The sequence below is a fragment of the Primulina huaijiensis genome, chromosome 2 (assembly GCF_012295235.1).
Source record: "Primulina huaijiensis isolate GDHJ02 chromosome 2, ASM1229523v2, whole genome shotgun sequence".
In the NCBI taxonomy this organism is placed as follows: Eukaryota; Viridiplantae; Streptophyta; class Magnoliopsida; order Lamiales; family Gesneriaceae; genus Primulina; species Primulina huaijiensis.
The window spans coordinates 31,260,857-31,283,045 of NC_133307.1; the positions used below are offsets into that span (position 1 = coordinate 31,260,857).

The following is a 22,189-nucleotide window of genomic DNA, read 5'->3' on the forward strand; positions in this document are numbered from 1 at the left end:
TTATTGTTATTATTATTGTTTGATGAATCAGTGGTATACAAATTGCAAGATATGTGGAGGCATGGACAAAAAATTCAAATATGGCGATGGCATAAATCATAATTACAGCCTAAATAAAAGTAGAGACACTGTACGAAAAGATATGCGTCACATTAAAGCATGACAACGTACTAACGCCCACGCTATTTAATGCTGTTTTTGCTTAAAATTCAATTATCCCACATTTTATAATAATAATAATAATAATGATAATGATAATAAAAATATTAGTCATACTGAAAAATATCAACTTATGTCAAATCAAGAGATTACACACGCTTATTGTTCATGATGTGGTTAGATCCCAGACGCATCGAGATAATTTAATATATTTTTAATAATATTCAAATTTTAATATTACAAAATTTCAATTTACTACAAATTTTTTTAATCCAAATATTTCATTAATTTGTTATTGATAGTTAAAATTTGAAGTTATTTTTAAATAAGTAAAATCATTTCCAAAAAGAATGTATAATAATATAATTAAATCTCTCAAAAAATCAAAAGGGATCGTATTATATTTACTGTCTTGAATTACAAGATCCACAATCACATATTATATCCTTTGGCAGTAATGTAAGAAATTACAGCACATTCATACTTCATACCATTCAGTTCTGGCTTCTCGTCTTCCTAATTTAATTAATTTTCGGTTTCTGTTCTTCTTCTTTTTTATAAAAATTATAACTGGATTTACGGTACTTGAATAAAATTCGATCATCATCGTTGGAAATCTGAAACACTGTGCACGTTGATGGCTTAAGTCATCTTCTTTAAATGAAACTACACTGCATAGCCAGATTTAAGTCCCATATTTGCAGCAACAAAGTAAAAAAGAACCGATTTTTGATAAGAAACCAGTTTAACTTCGTGTTTCATTACTGACTGCAATCTTTCACCTTCCACGATGATCTTCGAACTTTCAAAACCATTGAACCCTGAGGCCGGAGAATGGAGGCCCACCAAAATCTTACAATATGATCGAAGACCTAATATTACTGGCCAAATTCTCCGTAGCATTATGTATACACCGCATTTGCAGTCATCTGCAGTCTCAGAGCCGGTGGTGGCATATCCTGCTGATATGGCACCATATTCTGCTTATTTTCATTGTTACCCGGCGTACTATGATCAGCGTGTATGGTATTATCTACCTCCTTCGGGTCCTCTTGACGATGGATTTTGTGAGAGGGTGACGAAACCCTTCGTTAATGGTGATAAGGAGAGTGATGGAAAGCAGAAGGTGGACGAAGTTGATGTGATGAAAGAGGCTGCTAGGACGAATTTCCCCCCTCGGTTCAGAAGGCATGGAAGGCCATTCTGTTTCCTCAAGAAATCGCAGTCGAAACTAGATTGGAGGCCCAGGAAGTTGGTTAGGTTCAAGACCGAGATACTCGGCGATGACCAGTCGTTGCCGTCATCGGAGCCAAAAACCAGAAGCAATTCACCAGTACCGAATACCACTGTAATGATAAAGAACATTCCCAACCAGCTGAGGTACGATTTTTGGTGTTGCGGATTGTTTTTTTTTGGTATATTATGGTGTTCGGTGGTCGTCGGATTTTTCCAAGTTGAAAGTACAACGCATCCGTTGTCTATCAACGAACCCAATTTCGGATCTAATTAAATCGAATATTAGTGGAATGCATGGATTTTACCCTCTGATTCTGTGCATGCATTTAACCTCTGCAACTGTTATTTGCGGAAAATATCGATGCTAACAATTTGATATATTTGAGGATGTCCTGAAGCGCAAGCATGTGAAAGTTCATTTAGTTCTTGTGAGTCCCTGTTGATCGTGACTGTTTGTAATGCATGTTTTCTGTGTTCCTTTCTAGGAGAGATTATATGTTAAACTTTCTGGATCATTACTGCTCTAATTTCTCCCTGGAGTATGATTTCCTGTATCTGCCAATGGATTTCCGGTAATTCAATTACATAATGTCTGCAAAAAAACTTAACTACAAGTTATCATTTATAATTTGTTCTGAAATATTTCTTTGGTTGATGTATGAAATGATAGGAAGTGGGGTAACTTGGGATATGGTTTTGTCAACTTCACAACTGCTGTTGCTGCCGTGAAATTCATGGAGATTCTGCAAAATTTCAAGTGGGAAAGCTTTCAAACCGAAAGGGGATCCTTCACTTCCAAGAAAATTTGCGAAATTACATGGGCAAAAATCCAGGTATACAAAACCAGATACGAGTACTGAAAATGACAGTTTTCCCATAGATTCTTATCATGCATAGCCATTGAATTCGACTATTTCTTTTTCAGGGCAAGGAGGGATATGTTAGGAGGTTTCAGCACTACAATTTTGCCTGTGACCAACTGGAGTTTCTGCCAGTGTTACTGGATCCGCCAAGGAACGGGTTGGATCCAAATCCTCACCCACCTGTGATTCTTGGTAACTTAATGCCACCCCGGTTTCTGAGGAAGAAACAGTGATGAATAATTGATGTAATCAGAGATTTGTCGGGTTTGGTTAAAATGATATCATGATCAGGCTTAAGAGTTTGACGCATGTGTTTTCTCTTTCTTCCTAGGGTTTATGATTTTTCTTGAAAAACCCTTGGATGGAATGAAAACATGGGTTTATTTATTTGTATCCATCGAACGACTTTTTATTTTTATATGTACGTATTAGTACTATGAAGAATCTCTATACAAGAGACAAATGATCCTTTGTCTGATTATTCGTTTCTTTTAAAAAAATTTTTGTAGTAATTAATAGCCATTCGAGTAGACTAATGCTTTTTTTTGGGGTTATAAATACTCATCACTTAGAGTTTTTATTAAATCAATATCATAGAGGAAACCATTTGGTATACATCTATTATCTAATATTATGAAACTGGTCATTTGGGTCTCACGGAAGACCCCCTCAACGGTCCGAGTTATTGAAATCGAAAGCCGATGAGTCATTGGCAAGCGATTTGTATGCCGTATGCATGCGCGCTTAGCTTTGACATGCTATTTTTAAAGTTGATTTTTTCTTTACAAGAAATTGTCTTCCAAATATTCAGCAAAAGGGATAGTAGTATTATTAGGATCTCAACTATCTATGCTCACCCCCATGAATACTTGTTCAAGTAAAAAACGACTATTTGCTCTGAAATGGAGAATTACTACCAAACATGATGCCAGACGAGGGAGGTGTTATCATCAGTGTCTACATGGAAACATCATCAAAGCTAGGATCCCAACAAAATAATGATCATCATGATCACATCAAGAAATTCAATCCAAACGCGTTTTCTGGTTTTAAAACTCGCATTTTCAGAACTCAACGGGGATATGATCGTCGGGCACAGCTCATTGCTTATGCTCAGGAGCTGAGGCGTGGCAATGCACAGCAAATTCAGTGGCCCTCAGAAAATGCAAAGACCAAAAACAAGGTAATTAGGATACATGAGCTTGTAACTGGGATATGCTTGGGTTCTATCATTTTCGAGTTCTATCATTTTCGAATTTATTAGGAGGATATTGTCACTCTCCGCAAGATACTATCCAAATGTGAAAGTGAAACTTGTAAATGTTCAGAAATTGCGCATCCTTCCACCCTTATCCCACCTCATTCTCATCCATGGGCAGCTAAGCTGAACTTAAAAGGAAACCATACATATTGTTGATATTTTTTGTGGATTTGATGATATGATCCATATCTGTGAGTTTTGTCCGGTTTTTTTTTCAAAGATTAGGATACACTATTTAAAACATTAGATTTACATTTTTAGTAAAATGAGAAAATTTCAAGAAGTTTTCATTTTAGAAACCCCTTTCTCTTGTTGAGATACCATGATGAGGAGCATTTGGAACAGAGGTGGAGATGGCCGCTGGCTATTCAGAAGATAAGACTACTGTTTTCAAGATTTAATTGGAGAAAAGGGAGATGGAAGTACGAGGGAATTGCAACTGAAGATTATAGAGATGTTGAAGGATCATGCAATCAAGAAAAGAGGGGGAAGAAAAAGTCGAGAACTAAAGCTAGTGGCACAAGGAATTCTGATTTTTGTGTGAGGATCTTCTTTTCTTTGAAAATTGCTTATTACCAAGAATTTACGTTTAGAAGAAAGAAAACGTACAGAAATTTTACCAATAATTAGAGTCTGTTTTATTTTATGCAGAAGAAATTGAAGTGTTTCTTGAAGAAGATATCCACAGCCTGCCAATGCAAAAATGGAGAATGCTGATTATTGTTTTCACTCTGATTTTCTCTAAATAATTTGTTCGTACCACACAAGTACCTTGCAGAACTAATGAGTCCTGATTCTTCAAATGCAATAATGGCATGTTTTGTTCAATTATTTTTTCTTTCAAAACATTATTACATAGCGCTAGTTTCTTGGCATATCGAGAGCGTACGTTGCACAAATGCCAAGTTTCGGGTCGGTAGAACATTCACCATGAGTTACCAGAGCTCAACTCATCGTTGTCTTCAAGCCAAAGTCTTCATTTACCAAAGCATACAACATTTAACAAAAAAGTTGGTCCTAATCATGGAGTAATCAAAAGTAAAGAAAGAAGCATTCACTCAATTTAGAGCTTCATTCAGATTCAAAGATATAAATACTTTCATGGTCCCGAGGATATTATCATATCGGTCGTTGATGAGCGATCGATCAAAGACTCGGTCCTAGACCTGCAGAAGACAGACATAAAAAATCTTAAACAATCTTTGCTCAACAAAAAAGGATGAATGCCTCGAGCACCACTGTACAAACGAGAAACCACCTATCGCACTAACCAAAAGACATGGTGACAAATAAAATTAGTTCAGTGGTTGAGTATCAATTTCCCAACACGTAAATTCCTGAATTTGAGGCTTTACCGAGTGTAAACAAAAAAGAAATACAGAATAGCAAATGCAGCAATTGCGCAATGACTGTCGAATCACTGAACTCCATTACCTGCCAGTTCTATGCCTTTCTGCTTGCCTCCCAACAAAAAACCTGGCACGAGGCCGCCTAATTCGGGAGGCATTGCTTCCCATGCTTCTAGATGCGGTGGAACCTCGAACTCGATGCCCACCAAACTCTACATCATCCAAAGAGTCATAATCCCCATCAAAATTATTAGGAGATAACCGAGGACTATTCCAACGCCGACCATATGCCGGGAAGCTAAAGAGAGAATCTCCCAAATAGTCATTCTCACTATAATCCGTAGAAAAGTTGCGATATCCCCTCCTCTCTATCACGTAATCGCCAATGACGATTGCCCCAGGAATGGTTGATCTGATTGTGCTGAACACATCGTTTAAATCTCTCTCATTCTCAAGTTCCTTCCATTTCTCTGCACGTGAAGGGTCTACATCTCGAGGGCGTGACAGAGGGTGCTCTGACTTAACATGTTTCCTAAGCTCCTTATAGGTTCCAAGAAACGAGCACTTGTCCTGCATGCAGGTCCGTTTCTTCTTGTTAAGATACCTACGAGCAGGTTCCACCACAGTCCAACCTTTCACTAGCCCACGGCAAAGTGGGCATAAAAGCTCAGATGTTTCCTTCTTCCCGTTATGCAAACCCGATCGTTCAGAAAATTCTGTGCCATCAATCGACCATAGCGATGATTCTGTGCTCTTCGTTAAGGAGACTTTAGTGTAGGCTTTCCTGTACTGCTCAAGACAGTTCGAATATCGATGGCTAGTAGCACACATGTAAGCACGACAACCCTTCTCATACGAGGAACAAAGCAATAGCACAGCGTTGTGAGGAAAGTCCATACAAACCGCACAAACTGCATCTTCCCACTCTTTCTTTTCTGAGGCTTTTACATCTCTCTTCTTATGGCGGGGATCTCCAAAGACCTTTGCATGCCGAGATGATAACTTGTGCAGGCCAACTGCATGCTGTCGAGGACCAGATTTCCTCCGCAGCTGCTTGGATTTTGCCATTTACAATTGATAACTTAATGGAAGAGTACCTCTGCTTCACCAGAAAAAATAAAGAACAATAGAAACAATTAGAGGAACAATAATCACTTAATTTTGCAAAATGGACATCTCCAAGAAGCTTATAAAATCTAGGTGATATTGCAATTTTAAAAACCTCAGTTTTGTAAATGGTACTTTCATCCACTTTATTTCAATGTAGAAAGTGTCAGCAATAGAGTATGTCTTCTACTTTACATCCAATTACTTATAAAATAAAAGAGATAACCAAACATTTTTATCCTTAAAACCACCATAGTATTTTGCCTTCGTGAATCTTTTTCTTCTAAAAGGCTAGACTTGGCTGAAGTGACAGGATTATATATCGATAAATATCCTGAAATTATCGAAATGATAGGATAAGATTAGAAACAGTGAAAATAAATTATACATATTTGGTTTAAATGATAAAAATTGAGATAGAGATTACGGATAAAAGATTAATCATCTATTCACCATTTTCACATTTTCTAAACTATGTTCTTATTCTCTCTATTTTGTGCCAAAATTTCAAAAATCCAAAACCCACAAGCACACCCCATCATAAATTGTTTGTGGAAGTAATCATCTTTCTCCATTCTTCTCTTTTATAGTTTCTCTCATTTCCATGTTCCCTTTCCTTATCCACTCATTTCCTCGAGTTACAGATTGATGGACTTGATATGGAGGAAGACATTTGATTTGGAGAAGGATTAGAGAAATTAATTTAAATGACACTTATTTTAGGTGTATTTAAATTCATGACAATTACCATTGAAATTGTGTGTATGAAATTCAATTGGGCTGCACTTATTTCATTTGGAGTAAGTGATTTGATTTGGGTAAGTGTTTGAGTCTAAATTTCAAATGACACTCATCTTGAGTGTATTTGAAATCCATCACAAGCTTCAACAAATGAGAGTTTTCGGTGGAACCCGTGAACCGATCTCCAATCTCCGAGAGAAATGGTTGAACATTCTCATTGAAATAGCTAAACTTATATATAGTGGATTTAAAATTCACTTGAATAGTCAATGCATTTGATCCATCAATCTAAAGCACAATCTCAAATTTTGTTCATCCAAACAAGTCAATGAATATAAAATCATCATTTCAAATCCATTAATCCGTTCACAACCTTAAATTCTTTCAACAAAAAAAAAAGAAAAAAATTAATAAGAAATAAATTTAAAATTTTTGCACTTGGGAAAGTAAAGTTAACTGGAAATATTAGACAATTAAAGAAATTATGAGCTTATCAATAACTGAAAATCAGAAGAAGAAAGGTTAGGACTACAGATCTTCTGTGGATTTCAGGGCATAAATTTATTTACTTCGTTTTAGTTCTTTACTTTAGAAATGATGGTAATACATCACAGCTTGTAGCTGGGGGGTTTTTAGTCATGAATCAACAATAATCAGTGTTCAGCCGCAGGATAAGAAGTTAGACTATATTTTCGGAACCAAGCATTATAAAATATTGATAAACAACTATGCATTTATCCCAAACACCAAACACAACCTAAAGGTCATGGTGTTTAATGACTCGTATATTGTTCTCTTCCTCTTCTACGGAGCCTCAGCTTATCCCATCAACTTCACTTCCGTACCAACATCTAAAATAGAAGAATCTCTTATGCATCTGAATCGTTCTAACACCATTTCAGCAAATTAATTATTAGCATGGTCATAGCATTGGTAACACCAAGGACTGAGCAGTTCAAACAACTATACATTTGATTTTGCCTACTCACGAATTCCCCAAAAAAAAGAGATGGAGACACCTAAAAGATAAACATTGAAAATGTTAAAGATTTAACATGCTTTTCCAAACCTTATAAATAATTAAGTCCATAAGATGCTACAAAACAGAACATAAGTAATCTGGAGCAACCGCTTGGGATTTCATTTGTCCCTCCTAACTATTTGCAAGGGGAAGGAGACGCCTCTAAACAAAAGAATCACTGAAAATCGATTGGAACAAATCTCACTTCATTACTGAATAAAATATCATTCCTGGCACAACAGAAAGACCTTGGTGGAAATTGCTAACGATATTTTTTCACATAAATTCTTTTGACATGACCTAAAGTGATATATCCCAACATAGATAGAAACATTAAAACAAAGAATGCACATAAAGGACACAACATGAAGAAAAGCGAGGCACATAATTTTATACTAATATAAGGTAATAATACATTCTCCACATATTCTCTCCTCTGCTTTTAGTTCACACAAGTTCTATTAAATACCATCCAGAGACTCTTCATGATTATAGAAGATAAAAATTAATACAGAACAATAATCAGTTTAAAAACAATTTTCACTGTCAATCTTTTTTACACCACAAACATTACGAATTCTTACTGAGTATGAAATGCAAGCAAAAAGTACAGCTTAAAACTAAAAACACCACGATTTTACTCAGAATTCTTCTTGTAATTGTTTCCCTCCTCTATACCTAAATCTACAACCATCTAGTATCACGAAAGACTAATTTAATTCCATTCACTTTCGCCTAAATTTTCCCCAAAGCTTCAGCTCACTATTTCCTGTGAAGTCTGCCAGCATAAAAACTAAAACGCCATTACAGCACCACACAATGCTTAAAGATGCAATTTTTGTGGATAACCTCAACAAAATCAAAGAAAAAAATTCCAAGCCCATGACGCGCCGGAAGGTAGGCAAATTACATATACATGAATTAATATCTAAGCACTAATCAAAGTATTAGAATCATGCATCAACTATTAAAAAAAAATCTTTCGTATGCAGCATCGAACCCATAAATAAATCGAAAAAACCAAAAATTTAAATGAGAGAAAAGGGTTTCAACTTCGTTTCGAAAGGGTCTTCGTTTATTTTCTTTTTATACATGAAAGTACCGGCAAACACTTTCAGGATCAATATAAAATTGAAATCACATAAAATCAAAGATAAATCTGGAGTCACCCGAAAGTCTTTAAATGAGAGAATTGACGCAGCAGGCGCGTGACAGATGAAAATAGAGAAAACTTTTTCCTTCGTCGAAATTTGGTATTTGTTTTGCATTCGATGGGTTGCGAGAATAGAGCGGACTGCAACTACATGTCGCTCGCGAATATAAACTGGCGCACGTTCAGTATTCTTGATCATCGTGTCTTACAGTGTATATAAAATGGAATATCACGAAATTACGGGGTTACACCGGAAATGTCAAAACGGGCTAGTGGGTAAGTCGGCCCACAATCTATCGCAATCTATCATCAAACAATTTTTTTTAAAAATAAAAAATTATCAATTCAATTCATCTGACAACAAAAGCCATCAAATCATAATTTCAATAAAATACATGTGGGACGGACGAATCTCACGAGTATAAATTTTAAAATCTCTAATAAATATAAGAAAATTTTGACATATGTTCATAGTTATGACATTTTCATGTCATGCTTGTTGTCATAGCTCAAAAGGCGGAGAAATATTCATCGAAATGGACTATCAACTCAAAAGATTGCGATAAACTTAATTATCATAGGATTAAGCATTAGCTCCACAATATTGAGCCACATTATATGTAGCGTCCTTATTCAAAACGCCACCATTAAAAAATGTAAGGATAACTAAAGTTTAAATATGCATAAATCGTATCCAATCATTAATCCATAATACAAGCCTGATAAACATATAATTTAAATATTCCTGCAACCCAATCGAATAACATGAAATAAAATCTAAATGAACAACTGGGTAAACTTCCTCCTAACATGCAGAACATGTATCCGTCTGATTCGTCAAACCTAAAACATGTATAGTAAGAATAGAACGTCCAAGATTTTTTTTTTTTTTTTTAAAAAGGACGTGAGTAATCTAATCTCCCAATACATACATACGATTATTCGTACAATATGAACATGCATGAAAGTATACTATGGTAAAATCAAGATCAAATAATCAAATCTCAACTCAATCAAGAAGCTCTTGAGTTTATAGTATTTACTCTATCGTAACAGTGGGTGGCTCTTACATTCAATCAAAAAGTAGACATGTAATGTTCTTCGTCAAATTAATAGGTGGTTCCATGTACCCAGTCCATAAAAAAGCTCAGCAATCATATTCAATCAAGGTTTATCTCAAATGATAATGGACTCAACATGATCTTGTGATATTTGATGTAACATGTGAATCATGATACAAAAAATATATATAATATCAACAAATAAACATGCAGCAAACAAGAATATATACTACTAATTGGATAGGTTCATCGATTTATAGATCTATAATTCGATGGATCCGAACACATTTCGAAAACTACAATTCTTCTAGCATGTGGCATCTTTATGTTCTCACTTATTTGGATGATGGGACCTGAAGCTCCGAACTGGCATTCAGTGGGTTCAAACTCTTTCAATGGTTCCGAACTTACTGATGTTAAAATATTCTGATTACTCAAAAAAATAATACTTTAATCATGCTTAACTAAATTTATTCAATAATTACTTAATTACTACTGGGTTATTACAATATCCTATCATGAGCGAAGCATAATATGGGCTAGTTTTACCAATTAGTTTTGACTTGTGATTTTTTCAAGAATTATTGTCATTTTCTTAGTTTTTCTCTTTCTGATTTAAATGCAATATGTAAAGTGTATTTTATATATAAATAATTTTTATTTACATTTACATGTTTTTTATGTTTTGATTTTGATGCAGTCCATAAAGTTAAAATGGTTGAGTCGGACAGAGTATTATATCATTAATAAGAATCTATCAAGCCAGACATTATTATTGGATGGTCATCGGAAAAGGAATAATATTCTTTATTTATTTTTTTGAAATAGAAGGAATAATATTCACAAAGAAGAGCTTCATGGTACGGGGAGCTACGTGGATAGATTTTACATGTGGCACATTTAAAAAACAAGACAAAATTAAAATAATAAACTATAAATATTTAATTTGTTTTATATAATATTTACGGTATATAACAAGTATATGTTGTTTAAAAAAAACCAAAAAACAAAAAAAACAAACAAGTATATGTTATACATAAACAATTATTTTACATTTTACTTTTTGTGTGATATAATTTTATTAAACATATACGAGGAGAAACCTGAGCAGTATGAGATGGACGACATTTTAGACTACACAATAAATATAAAATATATTAAACAAAATTATATGATGTGCCTTCCTTAATATATGTAGTAGAGATTTATAATGGTATATATATAATGAGTAAGTCTCTTCTGAGACGTTCTCACGAATCTTTATTTGTGAGACGAGTCAACCTTATCAATATTCACAATAAAAAGTAATACTCTTAGAATAAAAAGTAATAATTTTTCATGGATGACCCAAATAAGAGATTTGTCTCACAAAATACGACCTGTGAGACCGTTTCACATAAGTTTTTGTCATATATAATAATGACTATGAGATAATCAAGAAGTACATATGATTATGATGAAATTGACAAAAAAACATCAATTTACAAAAAGAGCCGCAGTTAAAGTTTATTAATAGTGTGACAAATAAAACATCTTACTCGATATTCTTACACTCAATTGTTACGAAGTATTTACAAAAATAGGTTCCATCTGTACAGCCCCAATTCATATTGCTAATTTACCAAACTTCATACGGGAAAAAAAGCGCTGTACAACAATACCAAAAAAACAAAAATCACTCTCTCAGAAAATTGCATAGGGCCATTACTAAACAAATGATATCCGAGGGTGCTGGCGTGCTGCGACCAAAAATATGGTCAGATACAAAAATGGATGTCCGGCGGCCGGCACTGAAAAAGGGAAAAAAGAACTGTGACACGGTGACAAATATGCAGAATCCGACTCGAGTAGAGTGCAAAATGTACATGCTCTTTCACTTTGTCTGGAAAGTAATACTTCATCTATACTATATTCGGTTTCTCTGTTACTCCTTCGCTCTTTCTTTTGCTTTGGTTATAGATGTGAAGGGGGTAGAAGGTTGTGCTAGTCAAAAGTAAGGATAGACGATAACAAGTGAAATTATCGTATGCTGACCAAATTATATGGAAATCAAGGTGGAATAACTGAAGTGGCTAGATGTGTGCAAGGCTTTGATGAATGGATAAGGCATGGAGTTGGGCCAAGAACAATAGTTTGCTGTTTACGTTAGAAGCCTAAAATGGCTTATATTTGACGACTGAAAGCGTGAGGAGATACTGAGCCTGAATATGGTGGCAGCGGTTGTTTCACAAATGGGTGATCCAAGAGCTGACCGGCTGTTGGCCGTGAACTTGGGTCTACTTGCAGGCATTTAAGTATAAAATCCCGAGCATCTCTGGAGAGGGAGTTAGGAATACGTGGTCTCTCACCCTTTCCTATTCGAAATAATGCCGACATCTGTTGAATCAAGAAGCACAATGTTAACACTAAAGAAATTCATGTGGAATGGCAGTGGGCCAAGATCCACCTTGCAACCTGACGTTAATTAATAATTAAAAAGAAACACCATCCACTTGGATTCCCAAAAAACAAAACATTTATTGTAGACTTGATCGTATGCCTAACGATAATCTATCAAATGACTCACTGTGCATGAATATTTATGGCATGGATATGAAAATGCAAGTCGTTCATATGATAAGTATCCCAGAAATAACTAATGTGCTTTTACAGCTGATGACAAAACAAATAAGAGTAGATGAAGAGTCTAAACATAATCTCCTCTCAAAACGAAATCCAGCTGTACTTCATAGTTGAGAGTGACGAGCTCACAAAGAATCATCAATTATATTTTATTAAACTTCAATTTATAGTGCATTAATAGCCTACATAAACCACGAATGGTCACACAATTTGATGAGCATGCAGGAAATTATTCTTTCATGAAAAAGATCCACAACTTCCACTAATTTACCACTGTCTGGTAATTGTGTGGGTGGATGTCGATTGCTTTACTTACCCATTCCAAGTGAGAGTACGGGAAGCGCCCAGTTAGCATCTCCAAGACAGTACATCCAAGACTCCATATATCAGCAGATAGACCATAACCTAGGCTCCTAACAACCTGTAGCAGCACAAAAGGCTATTCAATAAAATGTGGCAGCACAAAACTGGTATAAGAAAAAAAAAACTCTTACCACAACAGCCTCCAAAACGAACGAAAAAATATTAATTGCTATACCATTTCAATAACACCTCTGTGTATCAGACACTCATCTCTTTTCAGATTTCAGAACCTCTTCTAAAGATAAATTCCAAAACATGCCAGACTATATCCCATTATCTCAACTCAGATTAAGTTATCACGTGTTCAATACCTCTAAATTCAAACAGTATCACTATTTCTATGGCATTGATACTACCATCATTCCTCTCAACAGTGTACCAGTGAACTAACTTTCTTCATGTCAGAATATTCAGGGGAAATAAAAACCAGTTTTCATGGTATTAATAAGAAAAATTTTGACATCTTGCAATTTAGATTAACAAATTAAGTAAAAACCAGTAAAGTTTTTCTCAAGTAACAAGGACATCATGGGGCAAACCTCAGGAGCCATCCAGAATGCAGTTCCCTTGCAAGATTTCAAGTCATTCAACTTGGTGGCCTTCAAAATGAATAAAAATATTTGACATAAGAGAATAGAAATTTTAAATACCACGAAGGAAATTAAGTTGAAAAGGGAGACCGCAAGAAAATAATAAGTAAACAAAAGGAAATAGTCGGTCAACCTTCGCAAGCCCAAAATCTGCAAGTTTAACCAGACCATTTGTGTCCACCAATATATTTGAACATTTAATATCTCTGCAATATGCCACAGAAAGTAGGAAACATTCCCATTATTATAAGTAAAAGTGTACATTAAAGTAGGAAAAATACTGAAACTTCACCTATTTGAATACAACTCACTCGAGGATACTCCAAAAAATTTGGTATAGTAAAAAAGATTTTTCAAATCAAAGATCATGTCATGTGAAACAGCAATTTTTTTTACTTCGTCATCTACCAAGAATATCGAAGGATGAACTAGAGAATACATGAGTCAATGCAACAAAAGATTTCCCAAACATAAAATTCAATTTTTTTCTTTTGGTTAAAAAACTCAACTTCTGATACTAGAAAGCATAAGAGTAGTCATGTTTGATTACCTGTGTACCACATTTCTTTCATGTAGGTAATTCAAACCATGTAAAATTTGCCTGGTGTAAGTGGAGACCTGGGTATCCCGGAGGTTATACTTCTGGTAGAGGCTCAAAAGAGAACCTTGGTTAACAAGCTCAAGAAAAATATAAAGGTTCGATTCATCCTACATAGACAAAGGATACTTTTCAGCACTTGCAAGAAGAATTCAGTAAAAATTCTCAGATAAATTTAATAATTATTTTTTGAAAAAAACCAACATATAATAAATGAGATTCTTCAAAGATTTATTTAAAGAAATCTCTCTGGAATTTTTCAACATTGTCATCCTCTTGCTTTACTCTCTCATCCCAATTTCTGAATCCGAACCGGCTCACAGTGAATAAAATATTGGCTAACAAGTTAATGAAATATGAGAAGATGGAATAAGAGTTTGTGATTAAAGCAAAAGCATTATAAAACCTAATTACAAAGAGGAAAAATAAACATAACAATGAAGAGAAACAAAAAAGAAAGAAGGCATTACCCTCTTCGTACCATAGTACCGAACTATATTCTCATGCTCAAACTGACTTAGAAGAGCAATTTCCTAAAAATACATGAGAAAAAATAATATTAAAGATGAGTACAGAAACAAATACAAATTCATACAAACCAGTCATTACAGCAAATTAGAAAATAATGATGTTCAGAAAAAGCATTTAGGGTTACGCAACCTGTTCGAGTTGGATAATTCGTTGCTTTCCCTCCTCTCCTTGATCAAGCAAAGATACTTCCTTCACAGCAAAAAAGAATCCATCACTGCAGCAAAGCAAGCAATAACAATTAACAAAATCATAGCAAACTTATTAAATAAATTTGCAATTCTCTAGAGCGTTCCAATTTGCAAAATTTGTACTATAATATGAACAGATTAGAGCAATCACAAGCCCAAAATGTTTGTGCCTAGGCTCAAGGCAGAGAGAGAGCCTGCATTTTCGCATAGAGACATGTAGAGATGCAGCCCTCGAGCAAGGACCAATCTTGGCCGTAAAAAAGGGACCAATCTTGGCAGTAAAACATGTGTCTTGATGCGCTTTAAAAGCTAAAAGCATGAAGCATATGGCAGATTAAAATGGTTGTTTTAATTGAAATTTAATGTAATAGTCGTTCTTATTTGCTTATTCATTGATGGATACTTGTTTTAATTTTGTTAATCGCTCTGTAAAGTACATATTAGATATCATAGAAATGTTTTAAATTGTAAAACATTATGCTCCACCGCACTTCATTTTGACAGTGTACATGTCTCGATTTGCACCTTTAGTTTAAACCAGGTCTTGATAATTATAGATACCAGATTAGTTAATATAAAATGAAGTGGCACAATACTTACTCAGCTATTCCCTCATAAACAGATCCAAAGGAGCCACTACCCAAGAGCTCACCCTTCTGCCACCCCATAATAGTTCGTCTTAATGCCCCATCAGGTGAAATACTTGATATCGGTTCAGTTGTGGTACTTGAAGTATCATCATCGTTTGAAAATGTGGTGAATGAACATGATTCGGAGAGCGCACTGTTGTCTTTCATTACCATCACCCTTCCCATCCCAACTTCCTCGTCTCTCTTTTGACAATCTTCTTCTTCCACATTTTCTTCTGGAGAAAACCCACTCTCAAACATTGAAACACTTGCATCAGTATCCATCGTGAAAGCTCTCAACATAGATGATGGTGGCGCTAAAACCGGGGGTCGCATACCCTTGATACCGTTTCCACGGAATCTATCAAACCTACCACTTGAATTATCACACGAAATAAAATCACTTCCACTTGACGTAGCCCCCAACAACGCACGGGCACCCTTATCAAAAACATGAACCCTACTTCCATCCACATCACAAAAATGTCGACTTTCCTCAAATTTCTTGCTCATTACACCATTATCACTTTCTGAAAATCCAAAACAAACTTGGTTACCCCCAACTTGTTGATCGCTCACATCAATAATACCAGAACCACCAACACCACCGTAAAGTTTAGCGTAATTGTCATAATTGACCTCAAATATCTGATTAAATACAACAGGAGCATAGGAAGTTCTCACTTTCATTGCCTTGTACTCCTCGGAAGGTATAGCGAAGTCATCTATACCAGAAAATCCTAAGGTTTTGCAAAGAACATCTATCTCACCATCATTTCCATCAACTCTAAAGCTTTTCTCATCGCCTAATAAATAACGCGTGCGCGAGCGAACAGATTCCTCCACCGAGTACGACGAAGATGATGATGAACTAGGAGAGAGCTCATAGCTGATGTTTTTCGAGGCGTTGCACCGATCCAACCTTCGCCTCGGCTTGGCGGCTTGGCGGCTGGGGCTGGAGGAGCTGGAGCTGGAGCTGCAACTCTTATCAGTTTTCAGGCGGTCAGAATTATGAGCGAAAATTTTGGGGAACCGTTGCATTGTGAGGGCAAAAAGCAATATTCATGAATCAACAACGAGGAAAGCTAAAGTACCCTCAAACTAACGGAAATTTCCCACTGTTTTTCTGTTCTTGTTTGCGGTTTCTAGGGTTTGTGCCGTTCGAAATTCGGTCTCGGAACCAGAATTGGGGTCAGAATTACACCTTCGCAGCGTGTGCATTAAGAGGTTGGAGCAGGAAGTAGAGAGGAAGCAGACGAAACGGAGCACTAAAACGGCGTCACAAGAGAATTCACACGACTTCTCGAAAATATTACCAAAACATCGGAGAGATAATATTATACTCCTCCATTATATATAATACCCAAAACTTATTTCATATTAAATTTGTAGATTATTAAAAAAAATTGCAATTTATCAATTGCTATCATATTTAATAAAATATTAATTTATTTATCTATATTATTATATCACACATAACATAAAACTTATAATAAATATATTTTTAAAAAATTTCAATTTATTAGACATTTCACATAAATATTATATAGAATAATGCTAAATGTACAATCAATATATCGTTACAGCGATATTTACAACCATTATATCGCGAGATTTTACTATTATATCGCGAGATTTTGTATTCCATATATAGTGAAATTTTGACAAATTTAATTTTTGCATTGAATTTTTTGTGTTGTACAAATTGATGTACAAATATGGATGTACATGTAACATCACTCTATTATATAATATCAAAGATTTAACATATATTCACAAATGACCCCTAATTTATGAAAAAATATTGCTCGTCTAAAATGACAACGTATAATGTATTCAACATTTTTTATAAATACAACTGTGACCACAATGAAGCTTGTAGTCACCAAAATATAGCACATGTGCTTCTCACGAAACGATAATAAAACAACAAATACAATTTTCTTTGTATTAAAAGTGTAAACTAAAATTTACCCCCAAAAAAAGGCGTAAACCAACTATATAATAAGATTTACATAGATATATACTCAAAGAGATCGTTTTGATTTAAAAATTATTCTATTATACTTAACTTTTTAAATCAATTTTTGAAAAATAAAATAAATTTGTATTTATATTGGATAATGAGAACCTTCTTTTTAGTTTTGTCCAGAGAGTTGAAGGAAAGTGTGTACTTCTTATCGTGAATGGAAAAGGAAAAGGAAAAGGAAAAGAAAAAATGAATTCCATTAACATCACATGTACATTTTTTTTGATGTTACGTATAAATTATTGACACCAAACAGTTGTAATATTATTGTAAAAACGATATGTTGTCTGTATTCTTCAAAAAAGAAACGATATGTTTTCGTTTCCAAAAGAAGAGGGCAGCCAGACTGGAAACATGCAACCGAACAAATACCAACAAAAAGGTCAGACTCGTTGTCTATTAATTTAAGAATAATTTGATGACAATTATAAAACATGAAGACATTGCTTGCGGGCTGGGCTTTATGAATGTGCTACGGCTTGTTTTATTATTGAAAAATAAAACGCAATCCGGATTGAATCGAAGAACTTGGATCATCATTTTTTCAAGAAAACAAAACAAGAATGTCATGTTCACCGGAGAATCAGTTGTTCACATAAAACAGAGCATAGGCAACCACGCTTCTTTGTCAACACGATCACAAATAAACAAAGATACATGCTTGGACGAGACGAGACGAGACGAGTCATGTATAAATCCAATATTCAAACGCTATGGCACACCAAGTTATTCCGAATGAGAGATCCAATAAATCAGCCCGCTGCATGGGAATTCAACAGGTCAAATAAATCACGAAAGTTGCATAGATATTGATCCAGATTCTAAATCTAAAATAGATTGTTGGAATTATAAAAAGAAAAGAAAAAGAAAAGAAAGAAAGAACAGTTGCTTTTTCATATGCCAGGCAATAGAAAACTTAAACGTAAATACCCAGATCTTAAAACTAAAAATACCCACATGGCCTATCATTACTTGTCAACAAAAGATCAACAATATAAAAAATGTGAAGAGACATATATGGAGATCCGACCTTGATTCTTTTCGTTCAGTGAACCATGTGGAACCATAAATTTGCCTTGGGTTTAAGATGCCAAGTAGACCTAGACAACTCAATTAATATATGAAAACTACTTGATTTCTAAAAATTAAATTCAAGCCTTATTTTTATTTTCCTTTTCAACAGAAAATGAAGTATTCAAAGCAATTAGTAACATTTTTTTTTTTAATAATTAACTTACAAGAAGCACTGATTTTTGTTTTCTCATGAGAAAACTTCAGTTTTAAGCAGGTTCCACCATCCAATGGAACTAGAATTATCGGTTTTAAAACCGTGGTTAGATCCATCTATGTGCATTATGATTTGCTTATCAAGATTCATTTGGCATCAACTGTCCCAACGGTGAACTTGAAAGTTCTACGTAGCACTTCTAACATTCTTTAAATGCCATAACTTTATGTCAAAGTAAGAAGAGCCAAAAACCAGAAAACAACATATCCCTTACCTGACTAGGACGCACACACATTGAAGCACACCTGCAACGCCTGTCCATGATGAAGGACCGGTTGTCACCATTGCATCTTGTATCAATAGGCCAACTGATGCAGCCAAAGAGACAAAAGATACAACATATGCAATAAAAAGCCAAAGTTTCAACCTGCAAATTAAGGGAGCAGCAGAATAGTTAAGTAACGTTTTGTATCGCTTAGAAGTCAATTTGCAGCGATTTTTACAGTAGAAAGAATGCTGTCAATCAGACAGGGATTTTGATATTATTTGTTTGGATTTGCACTATTATATTTAAGCTAATGAATAGCTCACGGGGATGACAAGAAACCTTAATTAGATCACACCATATAATAGGAGAAACATGAAAAGAGAGAAATGGTAGAGAAGATTCAAGACATTCTGCTGTAACGCCAAAATGACAAAAATAACTGAAATGGAGATTAACACATTGGTGAAGACATACATTCTACTTGTATCAACTTAAATTAGCTGAACGTGTAAAATCAAGCATGCATAAAACAGTTTTCCTAACTTCTTTAGCGAACAAAAATCAGCTGTCCCTGAAAATACTTGAGTTTCAGATCACGGAATTTCTCTATACCACAAACTGAGGTGATGAAGTTTTCCAAAGGTCAAATTTTGCACTACTAAAAGTACATAAATCTGTAATCCTTGGTCTTTAGACCTCTGATCAACATGCTACACTATGCAATTGGTGCAAGAATTTACAAAATGGTTATCCTTTTATCATAGATAGCGTGAAAAAAAATCTCAATCCCTAATAACAAGTAAAAAGACAATGTCATCACGTCATGTGCGTACTCCAAAAGCACAGAAGATACCTCCACTCTCCTTCATCGTAGGGCGAGTAATCAATATCCTCTTTCTTCACGCAATTAAACATAAGAGCAGCCAAAGATGCAAAAATTCCTGCAAACAGCAAACGGGAAAAAAAACCTAATAATAGAACTCAATAGATAATAACAAAACCTAACTTCGTATCTATAACTTGAATACAAAATACCTGGAAGATAGTGAACGAAAGGAACCTTGACGGCGCTACAAACGACAGCGTCAACCCAAAACCACCAGCCGACTCCGAATACCGCGCCAGAGATTCCGGGTCCGAAGATGGCTAACAGCTCTATTAAATCCATAGCACAAGGGGCTTCAAATTTATAAAATTGGCGATAACAACGAACGAAAAATCAGAATTCTGACATGGATCGAGGATTTTGGAGCGATTGATTGGGTTCTGATGGATTACAGGTGGGTTATATACGATCGCTTAGAATGCTAGGATTTTGATGTGTTTTTAAGGAAAGGTTTTAGGCTAATTCGAACTAGGATGATGCCTGCTTCGAATTCCATGCCTAATCATAGAAAGAAAAGACTCGATATATTTGATTTAAAGTTTGTGTAACAATTTATAAACTTGTGTGAGACAGTCTCATGGTCGTATTTTGTGACACAGATATCCATAAAAAAATATTATTTTTCATCCTAAAAATATTACTTTTTATTGTGAATATCGATAAAATTGATATATCTCCTAGATAAAGATTTCGACCTATTCACTATCTTATAACTAGTTTACGAGTTTTGCACTTTCTTTTTTTGCAAAACTTGTACTTTTTAGATATGCTAGTTCCATCATTTCAAATATATAAATTAATTTATATATAAATTAATAAATATATAAAAAAATATAAATTAATTTATTTACTCTTTAAAAAAAAAAAAAGGAAATTGCCACACTCGACTGATACGATCGACTAACGCTTTGAACAATGATCGGAACGAATTGTGAAAATTCGGAAAAAATGTCTTCTCGTACTAACCAAACATTCCAGATTTTTCACCGAAAGTGGACCAGCCGACCCAAATTAGAGCGGTTAATTTGTAATCCGGAATTTACACATTGAATTGAATAAGAATTGGATTTTATTTATTAAAAACCAAATATCATTACTTCCAATTTTATGATCCAAATCGAACTTTGTGATCTTCCAATTCTACGGCTCAAAAATGTTTCTTTACTTCTAAAATCAGATATTCAGTTTCACCAATTTTATTTATGATAGTAATCAAAACAAAACCAAATAAACCAATTTTATTTTTAAAAAATAAGAATCGAATTTCCGTATTTATTTGGTTTAACCAAAGTTTTACTCTGCTAAAAGAGTATATTCACAGCACAGAAGACAAGTTAGCACATTACAGCACTGTCTTCTAAGTAAGCAAAACAAGAATAAACATCATCAAACTCCACTGGGAAAATGCAGACTGTGTACTAAGTTTGGATTAAACAATTCAATATCCCTTAAACAGAAAACAAGGAGTAAGGATGAAACAATTCAATATCCCAAAATATAGTTGAGAGAGAGAAGAACAATACGAGAAAGTTGCCATCCAAAGACTGACAAGAAATTCTGCATAGCTGCCATATAATTTGCATCCATAGAATCTACCTCTAGTGTAACTAGACATGGAACAAAAAATAACTGTTGAGAAAAAATAATGTCATCTTACAAAAGAACAGGACGTTCTTATGCAATTTAAAAGCATGTCCAATCGCCAGTTGAAAGAGATCTTTCCGATAAACATATATAACTCAACTCCCGGGGTGATACTACAAGTTTGATTCTAGCCAAACATCGAATCACCAGTTGAAACTGATGCCTCTAAAAAATCAATACAACACAAAATGATGCCATACCTTGACTCTGTGTGCCGCAAGGTGAAGGACTAAAGGATTGCTCAAACTATCATGACCCAAACCATCTCCTGCCCAAGTGAAATTCGTTGATGTTAATGAAAACTGAGCTTTTGATGCAATATCAAACAGAAAACAACTTGAAGAACATTCGAATGATTCTACTGCAAACAAGAAAGGTTGAACCGATGAATAACTTGAGCCTGCCTTTGCAAAACTAGTACTTCAATCGTCAAAAACCAAAAACATTACAATGGAGAACCATATCAGCTAAAATGGTAAGGAGAGGAAGAAAAGAGCGGGCAAAATAAAGTAAAGAAGGATCTACCTCGATGGGAGCCCGATTCAAGAAATATCAAAGCAGCAACTATGAACATCATGAAGCTTGCCAGTGTAAGAGAACACTAAATCTATTAAAATATAAGCATACAAAACTTCAACCTACTTCTCCTTGCAATATGAAAA

General features: G+C 34.7%; 5 protein-coding genes across 7 annotated transcripts; 2 read left to right on the forward strand and 3 right to left on the reverse strand.

Annotated features, from left to right (window-relative positions):
- The first annotated feature begins 682 nt into the window (after positions 1 to 682).
- Positions 683 to 2,677, forward strand: LOC140961784 (protein MEI2-like 7). Its single transcript, XM_073420481.1, has 4 exons — positions 683 to 1,539; positions 1,881 to 1,967; positions 2,066 to 2,228; positions 2,321 to 2,677. Exons 1-4 carry the CDS (start codon positions 950 to 952, stop codon positions 2,489 to 2,491), a joined length of 1,011 nt encoding a protein of 336 aa, XP_073276582.1. The 5' UTR covers positions 683 to 949; the 3' UTR covers positions 2,492 to 2,677.
- Positions 2,678 to 3,068: 391 nt separating this feature from the next.
- LOC140971642 (uncharacterized) lies at positions 3,069 to 4,347 on the forward strand. The gene is made up of 3 exons (XM_073433999.1): positions 3,069 to 3,441; positions 3,865 to 4,059; positions 4,171 to 4,347. Exons 1-3 carry the CDS (start codon positions 3,181 to 3,183, stop codon positions 4,234 to 4,236), a joined length of 522 nt encoding a protein of 173 aa, XP_073290100.1. The 5' UTR covers positions 3,069 to 3,180; the 3' UTR covers positions 4,237 to 4,347.
- Positions 4,348 to 4,441: 94 nt separating this feature from the next.
- LOC140971640 (uncharacterized) lies at positions 4,442 to 9,099 on the reverse strand. Of its 3 annotated transcripts, none has more exons than XM_073433998.1 (3): positions 8,907 to 9,099; positions 4,954 to 5,970; positions 4,442 to 4,685 (listed from the first exon to the last, which is right to left on the reverse strand). In XM_073433998.1, the coding sequence occupies exons 2-3, from the start codon at positions 5,934 to 5,936 to the stop codon at positions 4,619 to 4,621; spliced, it is 1,050 nt and encodes a 349-aa protein (XP_073290099.1). In that variant the 5' UTR covers positions 5,937 to 5,970; positions 8,907 to 9,099; the 3' UTR covers positions 4,442 to 4,618. The 3 variants fall into 3 exon arrangements, with proteins under 3 accessions (XP_073290099.1, XP_073290097.1, XP_073290098.1); XM_073433996.1 differs by having other exon boundaries at positions 4,954 to 5,967; positions 8,907 to 9,098; XM_073433997.1 differs by having other exon boundaries at positions 4,954 to 7,172; positions 8,907 to 9,098.
- A 2,330-nt stretch (positions 9,100 to 11,429) lies between these two features.
- LOC140971643 (mitogen-activated protein kinase kinase kinase 1-like) lies at positions 11,430 to 16,801 on the reverse strand. The gene is made up of 8 exons (XM_073434000.1): positions 15,444 to 16,801; positions 14,785 to 14,869; positions 14,595 to 14,657; positions 14,077 to 14,234; positions 13,660 to 13,732; positions 13,476 to 13,535; positions 12,890 to 12,994; positions 11,430 to 12,327 (listed from the first exon to the last, which is right to left on the reverse strand). Exons 1-8 carry the CDS (start codon positions 16,511 to 16,513, stop codon positions 12,115 to 12,117), a joined length of 1,827 nt encoding a protein of 608 aa, XP_073290101.1. The 5' UTR covers positions 16,514 to 16,801; the 3' UTR covers positions 11,430 to 12,114.
- Positions 16,802 to 18,015: 1,214 nt separating this feature from the next.
- Positions 18,016 to 20,390, reverse strand: LOC140971644 (uncharacterized). The gene is made up of 4 exons (XM_073434001.1): positions 20,033 to 20,390; positions 19,851 to 19,938; positions 19,004 to 19,156; positions 18,016 to 18,261 (listed from the first exon to the last, which is right to left on the reverse strand). The coding sequence occupies exons 1-4, from the start codon at positions 20,163 to 20,165 to the stop codon at positions 18,228 to 18,230; spliced, it is 408 nt and encodes a 135-aa protein (XP_073290102.1). The 5' UTR covers positions 20,166 to 20,390; the 3' UTR covers positions 18,016 to 18,227.
- Between the last annotated feature and the right edge of the window lie 1,799 nt (positions 20,391 to 22,189).

Excerpts from the sequence above, each read along its gene's own strand:
- LOC140961784 (XM_073420481.1), top strand. The coding sequence starts at position 950 with ATGATCTTCGAACTTTCAAAACCATTGAACCCTGAGGCCGGAGAATGG. Across the intron at positions 1,968-2,065 it reads TATCTGCCAATGGATTTCCG|GAAGTGGGGTAACTTGGGAT; the intron begins GTAATTCAATTA and ends ATGAAATGATAG. Across the intron at positions 2,229-2,320 it reads TTACATGGGCAAAAATCCAG|GGCAAGGAGGGATATGTTAG; the intron begins GTATACAAAACC and ends TTTCTTTTTCAG.
- LOC140971642 (XM_073433999.1), top strand. The coding sequence starts at position 3,181 with ATGATGCCAGACGAGGGAGGTGTTATCATCAGTGTCTACATGGAAACA. Across the intron at positions 3,442-3,864 it reads ATGCAAAGACCAAAAACAAG|AGGTGGAGATGGCCGCTGGC; the intron begins GTAATTAGGATA and ends CATTTGGAACAG. Across the intron at positions 4,060-4,170 it reads CAAGGAATTCTGATTTTTGT|AAGAAATTGAAGTGTTTCTT; the intron begins GTGAGGATCTTC and ends TATTTTATGCAG.
- LOC140971640 (XM_073433998.1), bottom strand. The coding sequence starts at position 5,936 with ATGGCAAAATCCAAGCAGCTGCGGAGGAAATCTGGTCCTCGACAGCAT. Across the intron at positions 4,686-4,953 it reads GAAAGGCATAGAACTGGCAG|GTCTAGGACCGAGTCTTTGA; the intron begins GTAATGGAGTTC and ends TGTCTTCTGCAG.
- LOC140971643 (XM_073434000.1), bottom strand. The coding sequence starts at position 16,513 with ATGCAACGGTTCCCCAAAATTTTCGCTCATAATTCTGACCGCCTGAAA. Across the intron at positions 14,870-15,443 it reads GTTTATGAGGGAATAGCTGA|TGATGGATTCTTTTTTGCTG; the intron begins GTAAGTATTGTG and ends GCTTTGCTGCAG. Across the intron at positions 14,658-14,784 it reads GAATTATCCAACTCGAACAG|GAAATTGCTCTTCTAAGTCA; the intron begins GTTGCGTAACCC and ends ATGTATTTTTAG.
- LOC140971644 (XM_073434001.1), bottom strand. The coding sequence starts at position 20,165 with ATGGATTTAATAGAGCTGTTAGCCATCTTCGGACCCGGAATCTCTGGC. Across the intron at positions 19,939-20,032 it reads TTTCGTTCACTATCTTCCAG|GAATTTTTGCATCTTTGGCT; the intron begins GTATTTTGTATT and ends TGCTGTTTGCAG. Across the intron at positions 19,157-19,850 it reads TACGATGAAGGAGAGTGGAG|GTTGAAACTTTGGCTTTTTA; the intron begins GTATCTTCTGTG and ends CTTAATTTGCAG.